General features: G+C 44.6%; 1 protein-coding gene across 7 annotated transcripts in view; it reads right to left on the bottom strand.

Annotated features, from left to right (window-relative positions):
- Positions 1-15,626, bottom strand: part of KIF16B (kinesin family member 16B) — a 538,624-nt gene that overhangs the window by 447,958 nt on the left and 75,040 nt on the right. For all 7 annotated transcript variants that reach the window (XM_073553802.1, XM_073553803.1, XM_073553806.1 and 4 more), the window contains exons 11-12: positions 11,591-11,656; positions 8,091-8,150 (exon numbers count right to left, since the gene is read on the bottom strand). In XM_073553802.1, the coding sequence (XP_073409903.1) occupies positions 8,091-8,150; positions 11,591-11,656 (126 nt within the window). The remainder of the gene's footprint in view (positions 1-8,090; positions 8,151-11,590; positions 11,657-15,626) is intronic.

Genomic DNA, 15,626 nt, shown 5'->3' with positions numbered 1-15,626 from the left:
GAGTTCCGCCTTGTCTGTTCAGATAAGCGACTACGGTGGTGTTGTCCGAAAGGATTCTCACGTCCTCCCCTTGTAACTGTGGAAGAAAATGAAATAATGCATGATAAACTGCCTTTAGCTCTTTTAAATTTGACGAATCCTTATCTTTGCCTATATCCCATAGGCCTTGGGCAAAGTTATTCCCCACATGGGCTCCCCATCCTGTGGGGCTAGCGTCCGTGATAATTATACGGGAGGGTGTTATAACCCAAGGTACTTCCGCCGTTAGGTTATCGTCCTTTAGCCACCACGCAAGGGAGGTTAGGACCTCCTGGGACAGCGTGATTTTCTTTGTCAGATTCCCTCGGTCACGGGACTCCTCTAAAAGAATTTGGTATTGTAGCGTCCTCGTGTGGAACTGGGCCCACTGAACTGCCGGGATGCAGGCAGTAAGGGATCCCAGAAGGGACATTGCTTCCCTTAAAGACATGTGTGGCCGACATATCGCCATCTTAACCTTCTTTTTGATTGCTGAGATTTTTACCTGCGACAGCAGACACCTTTGGCTTATGGAATCTAGCTCGAGACCCAGGAAAGACTGAACAGACTGCGGCTCGATTCTGGACTTTTTGAAGTTTATTATCCACCCTAGGGCCTGTAAGGACAAGATTGTATCAGCAACTCGATCACTACATTGTCGAGATGAATTTCCCACTATCAGAAAATCATCCAGATAGGGTACTATTAGCGTGTCCTTCTGGCGTAAAAAAGCCATCACTTCCAGCATCAACTTTGTAAATACTCGTGGTGCGATGGAAATGCCGAATGGCATGGCTGTGAACTGGAGATGCTGTATCTTGCCATCGAGGAGGACCGCCACTCTGAGGTATTTCTGATATCTGTAATGGATGGGAATAGGATAATAAGCATCCTTCAGATCCAAGCCTGCCATCATACAATTGGGGAAGAGGAGCTTAATCGTGGATCTTATGGATTCCATCTTAAATTTATGATTTATTATGAATGAATTTAATTTTTTCAGGTTGATTATTGTCCGGAATGATCCGCCTGGCTTAGATATCAGAAAGAGAGGGGAATAAAATCCTCTCCCTTCTTGCCCCTTAGGCACATGGACCAAAACTTTTTTGTCCAGTAAATTCCGAATCTCAGCTTCCAGGGCCTGCTGTTGGATTGGTGAGCTGAAGGATGTTATAATCAAAAGAGTTACGGGGTATATGATGGAATCCTATTTTTAACCCGTCTCTGATAATGCCTAGGACCCAAGGGCTAGCCGTAATTTTCTCCCATTCTCGGAAAAAAAATTTTAGTCTCCCTCCTACTGGAGGGACTGGCTCCTCAGTTCCTGTCCCTGCGGAAGGAGGATCCCCCAAACGTGGTACCTTTGCCTTTTCCTTCCTTTGTGGCCCAGCGGTTTTGATTCTCCGCTGATCTTCCCCGGCCGAAGGGTCTTCTCCTAAACGCCCTCCTATAAAATGGGAGAGGAGGGTTAGGGAATCCTTTTTTCCTTTCTTTTGCCTTCGTAAGGATTTCATCTAAGGCTCTTCCATATAAGAACTCACCCTCGCAAGGAATGGTACACAGTTTTGCTTTGGACTGAGTGTCACCTCTCCAGCTTTTAAGCCACAGGCTACGCCTGGCGTTATTAGCCAACCCCGCTGTTCTGGCTGCCATACGTAAGGAATCAGCCGAAGCATCCGCTATATATGCTGCTACACCGCGGATTAGTGGTATGGCGGCTCGTAGTTTGTCTCTAGGGATCTTCTGGTCTATTTGCTGGTCTAGTTGATCGATCCAGACCAGCATAGAACGAGCTGTGCAGGTACTAGCTATTGCCGGTTTAAATGTGCCGGTAGCTGCTTCCCATGCCCTCTTCAAAGAGGCGTCAGCTTTGCGGTCAAGCGGGTCTTTTAAAATGCCCGTGTCCTCCACTGGTAAGACCGTTTGCTTTGAGGCGGAGGCCACTGCCGCATCTACCTTTGGGACCTTACCCCATGTCGACAACTCTTCGTCGTCGAAGGGGTACCTTCTTTTTAAGGTTGAGGGAAGATACCCTCTCTGGTCCTGTCTCTCCCATTCTTTCTTAACCAGCGCTTTTATTGCTGGAATAACTGGAAAAAACTCTCCTCTTTTTGTCCGTCAGACCTGCAAACATGATTTCTTGAGTCGTCTGCGGCTCCTTTGTGTCCGTGCATCCCATTGTATTCCTCACGGATTTAACTAGATTATCCATATGATCTAAAGGAAAACAGCAGCGGCCCTCCATCTCTGAGGAGGATGCTGATGTGTATGCGTTGGAACTATCTGAGACTACTTCGCCTTCATCGGTGTCTACAACCGCTGATTTGGTAGTTTCGATATTATCAATCAAACCAATCAAATCAAATCAATCAAATCAAATTTATTATCGCCAAGTACATATTACATACTGTATATACAAGGAATTCTTTGTGGCAAAGAGGCAACATAAAATATAACAACAGATACAACAAGTAACATCTAACAAGACAGATACAGTATATAGTCTACACATGACGATTTAATTGTTGAACAGAGAGTGGATAGAAGCTGTTCATATGGCGGTTGGTGCTGCATTTGGGGACTCTGAAGCGACGTCCTGAAGGGAGTAGTTGGAATGAGGAGTGTCCCGGGTGAGAGGGATCGGATGAAGTTTTCAATGCGTGGGATCGAATACTCTTATCATAAAGATCCTGGATTTTAGGCAGGGGGGAGCCTATAATTCTCTCTGCTGTTCTGAAAGTCCTTTGTAAGCGGAGTTTGTCATGCGCAGTGGCTCCCCCATACCAGACTATCAGAGAGGAACAAATCACAGATCTGATGACAGCATTAAAGAATAAGATCAGCAGATTCTTAGACAAACCATATCTTTTCAGCTGACGCAGGAAGAACATCCTCTGTTGTGCTTTTCTTATAACAGCATCCACGTTTTTCCCCCATTTAAGATCATGAGAGATGATAACACCAAGGAATTTGGTCTCTGTGACCCTAAGAACCACTTCGTCATGGATGTAGATTGGAAGTTTCTCATGTTGATCTTTCCTAAAATCCACAACCATCTCAGCAGTTTTTTTAGTGTTGAGTACAAGATTATTGGCTTTACACCAGTCACATATTCTTTCCACCTCACTCCGATACAAGTCTTCAGCATTTCCCCTGATGAGACCAATCAGTGTCATATCATCGGCAAATTTCAAGATTTTTACTGAGTCTGCTGAAGAGATGCAATCATTCGTATAGAGAGAAAACAGTAACGGGGACAAAACACACCCCTGAGGTGCCCCGATGTTTGTGACCAAGGTGTCCGAAGTGAATGGTCCAACTTTTACACTCTGTATCCTGGCTGTCAGGAAGTTATAAATCCACAAGCATAAGTTGAGAGGGACTCCAAGAGCTACCATTTTCTTATGAAGTAAATTCGGATCAATGGTATTGAACGCTGAGCTAAAGTCCATGAAAAGAATCTGGACATATGAGTGCCGTTCATCTGTATGATCCAAAATGTACTTCAGTGCCAGATTGACAGTGTCGTTTGCCGAACGATTCTCCTTATAGGCAAACTGAAGCGGGTCCCATAGCTTCTGCGTGAATTTTATCAGGTGGGACATCATAATTCTTTCGAAGACTTTCATAGCTACAGATGTGAGTGCTACTGGTCTATAGTCGTTCAACTCAGAGGATCCCACTTTCTTGGGGACAGGGATAATTGTGGAATTTTTCCAACACTGAGGTACAACGCACTCTTTCAGTGACACATTGTATATATTTGTCAGTATAGGGGCAAGCTGGGTAGCACATACTTTCAGACACATTGGAGATACACCATCAGGGCCAGGTGCCTTTTTGACCTTAAGTCCCTTCAGGATGCGTATCACCTCTGCCTCGGAGATCACTACTTGGGTATTGCACAATGAATGATCTTTATATGAACAGACTGAGGAGCTTAGAGATGAATAGCCACTGTGTGTAGAGCTTGCCTCAAATCTGCAGTAGAATTCATTTAACTCTGCTGCCAGACTTCTGCTGGGGTTCACTATAGTGGGGTGGCTTTTATAATTGGTGACCTCTCTTAATATTGGAGGGCCTGCTCTGGTTTAGGGCCTGTAGCTCTTCCCTAATTATGGCCCTTATGTCTACGGCTGATGCCTGTTTTGCAGTCTCATTAATGCATTTTTTGCATAGCCTTTTTGTGTAAGATTCTGGTAACGGACGTGCACACAGGGCGCACTCTTTATTTTTTGATTTTTCCTTCCTTTTTGCCTGAGATATGATGACGGCAGGGGAGAGAGGAGAGAGGAGAGAGGAGAGAGGAGAGAGGAGAGAGGAGAGAGAGAGAGAGAGAGAGAGACAGACACATTTTATCAGCTTGATAGGCAGAGCGACGTCCACTCACCCAGGGAAGCTGTTGGTACCGGCTCAGGCTGCGAAGGAGGCTTGTTGGCGTGGCTTCTGTGGCTACAATCCGAGGACCATCGTCTTGCATGGTCCTTGGTTGCTGCTGCGTCGCCTGCCTGGGGATGCGTGTCCTGTCTCGGTGAAGACATGATTGCACGCCATATCTCTGTGCCCCAGGCCTTTTGTAAGCCCCTTCATACCTGGTACCTCCCCCTCCAGGTGCGCCTATTTGCGGCTCATTAGTATGCGCTTCAGCGCTGACACTAGCCGCTTGCGCAGATTGAATCGCTCTTTTTTTTTTTTTTTTTTCTTTCCTGCTGGAGGGGGCGGGGAGCGCCTCTATGCCTGCGGTGCCGCCCATCCGCGCGTGCGCTCTGAGCCGAGGAACCTCCGGTAACCCGGAAGTTCCTCCTTACCACATCCTGCCGCTCTGCATGTGCGTCCTCCTGGACGCTGAAGCCTTCTAGGAACGCCGGAGGTTGCCGTTTCCTCCGGTTCCTGCGCCCCCACATGGACCGGAATGGATCCTCCTGCCCGGTGTCATGTTATCCCAGAAAGACCCCGGTCGGCGCCACCCGGTACCGGTGTCTCTGCACTCCATACCAGCCGAGGAGGGAGCCGGATTCCAGCACTCCCCCGCCGCTGCCTCTGGACCGGAACCCCTGCCGTTCTCGCAGACACTGCACAGGCGGTTCCTTGGCCCAGGTAAGCTGTAGCGTATCCTGCGGTTCCCCATCGGAACAGGAAACCAACTGAGGGGGAGAGGTGGACCGCCCTCTTTTATCTCTGTAGGTTTCCTGTTCCTATGGGCGGATCCCTCTCTCCAAGTGGGTGCTGTCGTGGCGAAGGGTAAAATTTAAAATAACCAATAAATTTCGTTCAACTTCACAATTGTGTTCCACTTGTTGCTGATTCTTCACCAAAAATTTACATTTGGTATCTTTATGTCTGAAGCATGATATGTGGGAGAAGGTTGAAAAGTTCCAGGGAGCCGAATACTTTCGCAAGGCACTGTATGTATGTGTACCTGGGTATCAAAAAAAAAAAAAAACCGTTCAACAGCATTAAACTTCTTCCAAGCTCGTAAACTACGTTATTTCCTTTTCATCTATTAATATGCGCCAGGGTTCCACCCCTCAGTGTGTTCTGGGATGCAGTTAATGACAGCTCAGTGGTCCGGTCTGGTGCAGGGGCATGCTGAGCTGTCAGCATGTTGATTGACAGCTCAGCCGTCTAATCTGACACTGGGAGGCGCTGGCTGTCTCCAGGTGTTCATTATCCCAGGTGATTGCCAGGCTACTTAACTGGGCTGTTACTCCCAGACATCTGACAGACGTACATTCAACTACTGTGTGGTTTGACGCGATGTGTCTTGCGTTCTGTTTGCAGATCTTTCGCTGTCTGACCATGGACCTCATTCCGACCATCTGTCTGATCTGCTATACTCCTGGTACTTTGACCTTGGCATGTTTTCTGACTACGCCTCTTCCTTCTGTTAACTCCTTGTTGATCACTGAGGTGCGGACCGCTGGGACCCGCACAGACTGGTAGAACAGGGAACCTTTATCCCTGTTAGGATAGATCAGCAGTGCCTATGTGCAACATGAGCTCTATTAATTCCCTATGGGGCTGCCTAACACCAAGCCAGACTTATCCCGGCAGCCCCATAAACAATTGATGGAGATTGTGGGGGGGGGGGGGGGGTGAGCGTCCTACCTGTAATGACAATTTGCAACTTGGATATTAGTTGCTTGTTCTGAGGATCGGTGCAGGTCATAGCGGTGGGACACACCGATCGGCAAGTTATCTCCTAACCTTCAGATGGGTTGCTACTCAGGGGCTAATGCTATAGGCTGGACCTTCTCACTGAAGGTGCATACCACATGTCAATGTCGAATCAAAATCGAGAAAGTTAATGATTGCATGAATAATGAGTGGCAATACAGACTTCTTTAAAACCTTGCGCTGGTGCTTTATTACTTCTAAAATCAGTTCATTCAGACATAATAATGAGCCCCTTACACAAAACTAATATACATACCTGCCAGCAGAACATGTTCATTAACCTATATTATAGCTCCTTGATGCCAAGTACAAATAAAAATGAGAAGCCCCCCCCCAATGAAGAGCATAATCCCTGAAATAATGAGTCATCTTGAAAACAGCAATGAATGAGTAAATGTTGCATACATGCAAAGCAACAAAAATTGGAGATGACACACATAAATTATGACCAAATCTTTGAGAGAAAAGCCATGGAAAATTTAAAAGTCGTAGCTTAAAAAGAAGAGACTTGAAGAAAAAAAAAAAAAAAAACACACAGAAGAGTCAGACTGTATAAAAATAAAATACAATTTTTTTTGTTGCATGTTCAGGGAAGCTAGTTTTAAAGCCAAACTCCCACTAAGAACATAGAAATGATAGAACTATGGCGAAAAACAGTCATGTGGAGAGATGTGAATTCATCGCTCACGGCCCTCACTCGTTTCCTGATGCTTCATAGAACAACATCTGAGATGAGTCTGCTCCATCCATCTAAGAGGATTCTGCACCTACGACTAGGACTCCAGTGATACCACATGGGCAAAGCGGGAACCTGGAACTTGTATGGGCCAATTATTAATACGTCACCATTGCCAGTGGATGATAGAAAGGTAGGAGGGAAGATAAAAGGGAATAGTAAAGAATGTGGATTACTAGATCTAAAGATGACCATGGTGATGAGAGTGGAAGTAAAACGTGTCGAATCATATGTAACCTAGGACAATCGTACATGTTAATCTACAAGTTCTGCAATACGTGATGACCCATACAAAATAATACTATACACTGAGAAATTAACCACTTTGCCCATCATAGTAACCATAAGATTGGATCAAACACAAGTAATTACAAATGTTGTGTCGTATGTTAAGTAATCGATACCACACAGACAGCCCTGGAGAATGTGTCCTGAGGGGGCATGTTATCTAGGAAGAAAAGATAGAAACAAGCATCAACAATGCTCCGTCTCTACATAAAATCATGTCGCCCAGTGGCGCTTCAGATAGCGGCTCATTCTGGACGCCATGCGCGGTAACCTTTCATAGCACACCCTGGGGCTCTGCAGCTGATAAGCCCAATACACTAAAAATCAGACACATCCCTCTATATTTAGAGGCAAACTGACTTCTATCAGATAAACATAATCCCAATAGTAAAGCAGCTTACAGATCAGTAAAAACACATACACGCACATGCTATGTATAGCTCTATTCCTGCCTGACTGTCTCTTCCTGCTTGATTGAGGCTTCAGATCTACAGTAGCTCTTTAGCCCTAATCTGCATATGAATTCCAACACTGATTTCTCAGTAAGGGAGGAATGGAGTGACCATGTAAAGGTATTGCTTGACTTGTCTTTGAAAGAACTACATACACATAGAGTTTGGAGGTGAAATCCTCTTGACTGATTCCCTCTAAAGGGAATCAAAATGAATCAGAGACAAACATTAACAACTTGCAGTCTCCGAGCAGAGGGAAGTCAGTAGCCCCATTCTTGACCATGCATTTTTCATTTCAGAGTAAAGGAAAAAAATGTATTTAATATGGATGCCGGTCTCAGAATTTGGGCAGCATAAATCATAAGACAGGTTCCCTTAAATATCCTAGTGGAAGCCTGTTCTCTAGTTGTTAGACTTACTCTTAATATGTTCTGGGTTTCATTCCACTTGTTTGTCCATTCTTTTGTCAATTCTTCGACCTGAAAGAGAAGTCAAGTAGGGATCAGTTTAAACACATACTAAACGTGACAGAGCTGCTGCTTACAATATGGAAATGCCATTGGCAATTTAAGGATTAGACCCGCAATGGTCATTGAATTCCACTCTGACAATATCATATAGTCACACACGAACACCACTGAGGATGCAGCAACAACAGTCAGTCACCAAGAGCCCACAAAGTTGCACTCTTCATCTGACTCCGAAATGTGGGCTTAGTCATGCCTCATATCAAAGAGTTAGGTCTACCACTCAACCTTTGCCAGATGTCATTGTAAATCATGTTGTTATTTTCTTCACCTCTCAGGTACTTTAATAATAAGGCTAATTGATATTAACAAATCTTATGATGGTAGATTTATGTTTTATTTGTAAATTGGAGTAGCGTCCTATACGACATCCATATACACCAAGAAAACAATTTTTTATTCTCACTTCCGATGGTGTTCCATATAAGCCTCTCAGCATGCACTTGGGAGTCTCAAACGGAATGTCATTAAAGCTAGAGTCACACATAGCGACTCACCAGCGATCCTGACAACGATATCAACGTGTCAGGATTGCTGGTGAATCGCCATGTGATCGCTGGTGAGCTGTCAAACAAACAGCTTCACCAGTGATCAGCACAGCGAGGCCGAGCGCCCGGCGTCGCTGTGCACGTTAGTAACCAGCGCGCTGATGCAGGAAGCAGGTAACTAACGTACACATCGGGTATCTAAGCGTCCCTTGGATACCCGATGTGTACATTAGTTACCAGCAGATCGCTGGTCTCCCGTCTGTCACACGCAGCGATGCGTGCTGGCTAGCGGGAGACCAGCGACCAAAGGAATGTCCTGGGCTTTCCTGCAGCGATCCCGGCAGGGGGGCCGGTCGCTGACACACACAGTGATCTCGCTCGTGAGATCGCTGTTGTGTCACAAAACTTGTGACTCAGCAGCGATCTCTCTAGCGAGATTGCTATGTGTGACTGAGCCTTAAGAGTCAGCAGTCAATCTCCCCCTGCTACTTTTACCATCTGAAATAAAGACCATCAGAGAACTAGCACAGTGGTCACTCCCCGCAGCTGACTTCACCATCCTGAAACAAGACTGAATCAGTGACATCAGTTTCAGGGCCTGAGCTGGACTCTTCCACTGAGCATGTGCCAGTTGTCCATGAATGTTCACTTTGTTGTCCTGCTCGCTGCACTCTCAATGCACGGTGCAAGTGCATGGTCTTTTACATGATGGCCTTTGTGGCAAGGAGGAAAAACACAGTGAGCATGTATGGATAATACATACATAATAAATAACTATATCCCTCACCTGTCAGACATGAACATAATCCTTTTGTCACCTGAAGAATCTAGGTCTACAACATCTAGATGCCAGGCTGAACGCTGGCATGATGCGAGCAATCATCCTGCCATCCAGTAGAGACGCTGAGCTGCACGTGATAGCATAGCATCACTGGCTCGATGTGACACAAATAAGGTGAGCGGAGTTCTTAGCCCATGAACGCCACCTCAACTGACATCACTGCTAGCATGGGAAAAGCGAGGCTAAGCACCAAACTTGGTGCATCCTATGGATACGTCATTTCTGAGACAGCTTAGGGCTGATGTTGGTAGCTTGGGGGGGGGGGGGGGGGGGGAGTCCCCGTAAATTCACCAGTATAAGCTAAGCAAACAGCTGTGAGCTGTTAATAGCCTGGGATCCTTTTGGGATATTGATCAATTTCCTAGATTATTAACACCAGACCCCAGCCATGGGCTTTGCCTTTGCTGGTTATGAAAATTATGCAGGAGCCCACAACGAGTAATCTTCATTTAATTCTTCGTTTAACACAGGAGGGAAACAGCAGGTGCTGAATACAACTCCCACCATTGTCACCTGATCACAGAGAGACCATGCAACAGTGATGAGAGCAGCCTTCAGCAGCTGGCGCCTGGAAACAGCGAACTGTACAGGTTCTTCCCAGGCGCAGGTAAGTGTCACAGTAATGACACGGATTTGTCAACCGTGTGTGGCTCACATTTTGTCCATGCTGCGGATAAAAAAAAAACCTGACATATCTGTTGGTTTTTACATGGACACACGGGTCCATGTGAGAAATCCAACATGTGCGCACCACCATTGAATACAATGGGTGTGCGTGATTCCGTATTTGCGGTCTTTAAAAAATGGACCACATATGGATAAAAAAAGGAAGTGTGAAGGGGGCCTAATGATGAGATGGTAAGAGAGCACACTGCCAGTGCGCACTGAAAGGGGGAAGAAGGAAAAGGAAAAATTTTAAAAAAAATTAAAAGGGTGGCGAGCCTAGTGGTAAAAAAAAGCAGAGGGAAAATTAAGGAAAGCCACAGCCCCATTACTAAAGTTCTGTTTGAGACTTCTGGAACAAAATGTCATCGGAGTGGAGAAATTAAAATTCTAAAACCGAAAAATGCGTTGAGAAGGAAGGGTTGGGAACAGTCAAATTGTTGGAAATTAAAAATACGGTAAACGTTCATTGCTAAAATTAGATATACAGTGCCTATAGGGTTTCGGACAACCCTTTTAATAGCGGGCGTAAAAAGGCAAATAGGAAATTATCGCTTTCCAAACTAAGTGGCTGGAATAAGCAGGTAGTGGTATTCTTCTATGTTACAGATAAGTATTCTGAATAATACAAAAAGTTTATTATTCACATATTTTAAGATGAGAGTCAGCAGGTGGCCAATATAAATGCAGCCCATACCTTTCTGTGCCATGGAAATAGAAATGTGATTTCATGCTAATACGCAGCATTACAATTTATAGCAGCAGGATACAAAAGCCGGAGCGCAGACCTGGGAGCTGTACTAGAGAAGGCCGCTTTTCACTGCCAAGTGTCCAAAATATCCTTTCACTATCTAATGCGAGATAAATTAATGCTATGAAACATTTACCCCTACTGAAATCAACTTCCAAGACTAAAGCCCCCGTCACACACTGCGATATCGCTAGCAATATCGCTGTAAAGTCACCGATTTTGTGACGTTATAGCGATATTGCTAGCGATATCGCTGCATGTGATACTTACCTCCGACCGGCTCCCCCGCTGGTTATCGCTGATCAGGCGAGAAGCTCCTGGACCATTCCTCGTCGGCCACTTCCTGCGGCGCTTCCTGTGGCGCCGACGAGCGACGTATGGAGCCGGGCGGGAGGACGCAGGATCGCCGCGTCTGACAGGTAAGTAGCGACCCCTGACCCCTGCGATGTCGCTGGTGAGATCTGCCTGTGTGGCAGCTCACTAGCGACCACCTAGCGATGCACCAGCGATCCTGACCGCGTCATATCGCTGGTCGGGATCGCTGGTGCATCGCTAGGTGTAACGGTTCCCTAAGAAAGTCCAAGACCAAACTTTAACTTGGAGTTTAAATAAATGATGAATGAATGCTGGAGATTGTACAAATACTTACACGGGCTTCATTCTGTTGCAGTTTTTCTTCCATGCTCAATGCTGTCGGTGAATCTAAAAGTGCAATCTAAAAATACAAAAGTAACAAAATCATATTAAATATGTAGATACAAAACATGGATAAATGGTCAAAAGCAAAAGCAGAAAATTAAAATCCATTAAATCCTTCCAATAAAAAAAAAAAAATAATCATTTGTCTCATGTATTTCTATAGAAGGGAAAAAATAATAAAATATTCAGAATTCAGTCATCATAGCTTAAGGTCTCATTACAAGGGGGAAGATGGATAATACATCGGCTGCTACGTCCTTCAGAAGGATTACTGACAGCTTGTTGTTCAGAAGAAAACATTTTCCCCTCGGCCACAACTTATCTTCAATGTGTTCCATTTAGATAAAATCCTCAATTTGTAGATTTGTATGAAAATCTTCCGGATAACCACTACGGATATCCAAAGATGTGCCAGTGTCCTCAGCCCAAAACTTATTTCTTCAAATTTGTTTTTCTTTTACTTACTCCTTGCCTATTAGGTCACGTTCACACCATCAGTATTTGGTCAGTATTTGTAAGCCAAGACCAGGAGTGGGTGATAAATAAGTGGTGACGTGTTTCTATTATACTTTTCCTCTGATTGTTCTACACACGATGTAAAATACTGACCAAATATTGAACATGTGAACGTGACCTTACCCTGAGAGCAAGAAGTCTGCGTCAGACCATTTCTTAGTCAGTGGTGGGCTAGGGAGTGTAAAAAATGCAGAAATTGTCATGACTGTTCGTATCAAATTTTTTTTATTTTACTTTGCATGTTTTCTGATGCATTTTTCCAGCCTCTTTGTGGCTTTTTTTTTTTTACTGTTTTTTCCCAGTTATTTTTTTTAAACTGCATTCAACATTGAAGAAACTCAAGTCAAAATACTAAAAACAAAAAACAAAAAAAAAAAAAAAAAAAAAAAAAACACGAAAACATCGTCTGAGCGTCTTTAGAGCCTTCCCATTGACTTCTATTAAGTATAAAGCTTTAGGGTGGACCATGCCTGAAGACTCATCTGCTCACTTCTTTTGACCCCTAGGAATCTTTGGAAACATGAAGAGGTAAAAAGTACGCCAAAAGGACTGAGTAAAAGAACAGCAAGTCGCTTTTACAGAAATGCTTATGTTCATTATGTTGAGCGTTTAGGTAGTGCTTTTTCAGGTGGTTTTTAGAGCAGAATCCGCCTGAAAAAGACACGTGTGCATATATGTGTACTAACTATGTGGGGTAAAAAGACTGCACACATGTAGCATTATAACGGAGATGCAGCATGAAGGGAGCACTTAGTATTGGTGTGTGAAGGCTAAGGCTGGTTTCACATTAGCGCATTTTCAGCGCGCGCACGACCGGGGGTAGCTCCGCCCCCGAGCCGGCTCTCTGCCCGGCGTGCCCGCCCCTTGCTTGTAGCGCCGCCTACTAGCGGACAGCGGCGCCTGCGATCGGCGCACCCTATCTTTAGCATAGGGTGCGCAGATCGTGCGCAGGTCGTGCGCTAGTTGCGCTTTGACCTGCGCTGCGCACTTTTGACGGTGCGCCGTGCGCGCCAAAATCAAACTTTTCGGATTTTGGCGCGCACGGCGCACCGTCAACAGTGCGCAGCGCAGGTCAAAGCGCAACTAGCGCACGGCCTGCGCACGATCTGCGCACCCTATGCTAAAGATAGGGTGCGCCGATCGCAGGCGCCGCTGTCCGCTAGTAGGCGGCGCTACAAGCAAGGGGCGGGCACGCCGGGCAGAGAGCCGGCTCGGGGGCGGAGCTACCCCCGGCCGTGCGCGCGCTGAAAATGCGCTAATGTGAAACCAGCCTTATACATTTGGGAACCACCGCTCAGGAGTGAGGCACAAAGAGTACTGCACTATTATTGTTTGGAAATATTAAGTTTCTCTAGTGGGTGGGGAATATTTAGTGAGGTGCTGGGAAAACAAGGAGCCAGACATGTCTGTGAATTAAAGGGAATCTGCAGGATTTTATGTTTTAGTCTGAAAGCAGTGTTCTATAGGGGCAGAGACCCTGATTCCAAGTACATTACTTACTAGGCTGTGTGATACAGTTTCAATACAACCTCTCATCAGCAGGAGATTATCACTACATGACTAGGTGTCTTGTGCCTCCTACTCTGTGTAGCCAGACAGCAGCCAATCAGTGATATGGGCGGATTTACTATGGGTAGGAAATGGTCTTTTACTCGTGACTTCTTTGAAATTCCATAGGGGACCATTAAATTGTAGTTAAACTTCTGTTCACTTAGGGATCATGGAGACCTACTCTGAATAACATTGGTGTAGGAATTAAGGGAGGGTCCAAACCGATAAATTAAAAGGATGTTTACTGTAATAGAGAAAGATGTCTGACCTCTCTTGTTTCTAAGAATGGTGCCCGACGTTATTACCGACTGTTGTTCCAGACAGTCATATATGTAGGTATGGAATTTGTAAGCCTAGAAGAAATCTAAAGAGGCACTACGACCCCAGCAACACCTCTAAGGCCTGCTGCGTACGTTAACTTCACATTATTGAGTCTTCCATAATATCTGGACTAATAATTCCTGCTTTCGGACTTCTAATTCATTCCTATCACACATTGGTCAGAATTACTTTTTTGCAATTTTTTTTTCTTATTTCCACTGTTGATACAAACATACGCTGGTTTTATGCCTATTCTAAGAACCAATATGTTAATTGAACCTTTTATTACTTTACGTTTGTTTTTTCATAGCAAATCCTGAATCTCAGGACATACATCTCCAGTACTGATCATTTCCATATTGTATTTTCCAGGGTGCTCGTGAAAACCTCCTAGGTTTGTAACTGATCGAAAACCTTAAGTAAAAAATCCTATCCTTAGTAAACCCTGAAATAGCAAGTGTCCGCGAGGGTATTTGACATTAGGAAATCAGGAATCTGATCTACAAGGATTAAGCAGCTGATATATAAAAGTGGAGTAAACCCTGAAAATTTTTATATGGCAATGATTTGTAGTATGTTAAGTTTTCTTCTACATTTTTGCCAAAATTCAGAATTAGTTTCTGGTTACCAGAGGACAGTGCAATGTGGCAGCTCAGATGAGAGTTGGGGTTCATGCAGATGTCCGTGGATCTCAAGTCTGATCACAGACCGCACTGCACGGACTGGAATATATTTCCATGAGGAAATGGCAGATGCAAAATTTTGGGCACCCTTGCAGATTTGTGTGCTCAAATAAATTTGACCAAGGTTTAAAACCTTAATTAGCCTGTTAGGGTTATGGCATGTTCACCATCAACGTTAGGAAAGCCCAGGTGATGACAATTTCACAGCTTTATAAAAATCCATCCTTCTCTACCTTGTGCCAAAAGCAGTCATGGGTTCTTCTAAGCAGCTGCCTAGCACTCTGAAAATGAAATTGGTGGAGGCCAACAAAGCAGAAGGTTATAAGTAGATATCAAAGTGTTTTCAAGTTGTCCTTTCAGTTCAAAACGTAATTAAGAAATGGCAATTAACAGGAACAGTGTAGGTCAAGATAAGGTCTGGAAGACCAAGCAAAATTTCAGTGGGAGCTGTTAATAGGATTGCAAGAGAGCCAAAAGAAAGTTAAAAAGATTTAGTAGACTCTGGAGTTGTGGTACAATGTTCAACTGTTCAGAGACACCTGCACAAATTTGGCCTTCATGTGAGAGTCATCAGATGAAAACCTCACCTGCATTCTCATCATAAAATTCAGGGTCAGAAGTATGCTAAAAAACTTCTGAACAATCCTTGAAACAAGTCCTGTGGATCGATGACAATTTGGCCACAATTATCAAAAGGCATGTGTGGATAAAAAAAAAGGCACAGAATTTCAGGAAAAGAAACTCACACCAACCAATAAGCATGGTGGTGGATCAATCATGCTTGGGGGGGTGTTGCTGCCAATAGCACAAGGAGATTTCCAAGGGTAGAGGGAACAATTGAATCAATGAAATTTCAACAAATTCTTGATGCAAACAAAATACCATCTGTAAAAAAAAAAAAAAGCTGACTTTGAA

Source organism: Dendrobates tinctorius, unplaced genomic scaffold (genome assembly GCF_039654945.1).
Source record: "Dendrobates tinctorius isolate UK_male_01 unplaced genomic scaffold, ASM3965494v1 ptg000203l, whole genome shotgun sequence".
Lineage (NCBI taxonomy): Eukaryota > Metazoa > Chordata > Amphibia > Anura > Dendrobatidae > Dendrobates > Dendrobates tinctorius.
This window is presented reverse-complemented; position numbering and strand designations above follow the sequence as displayed.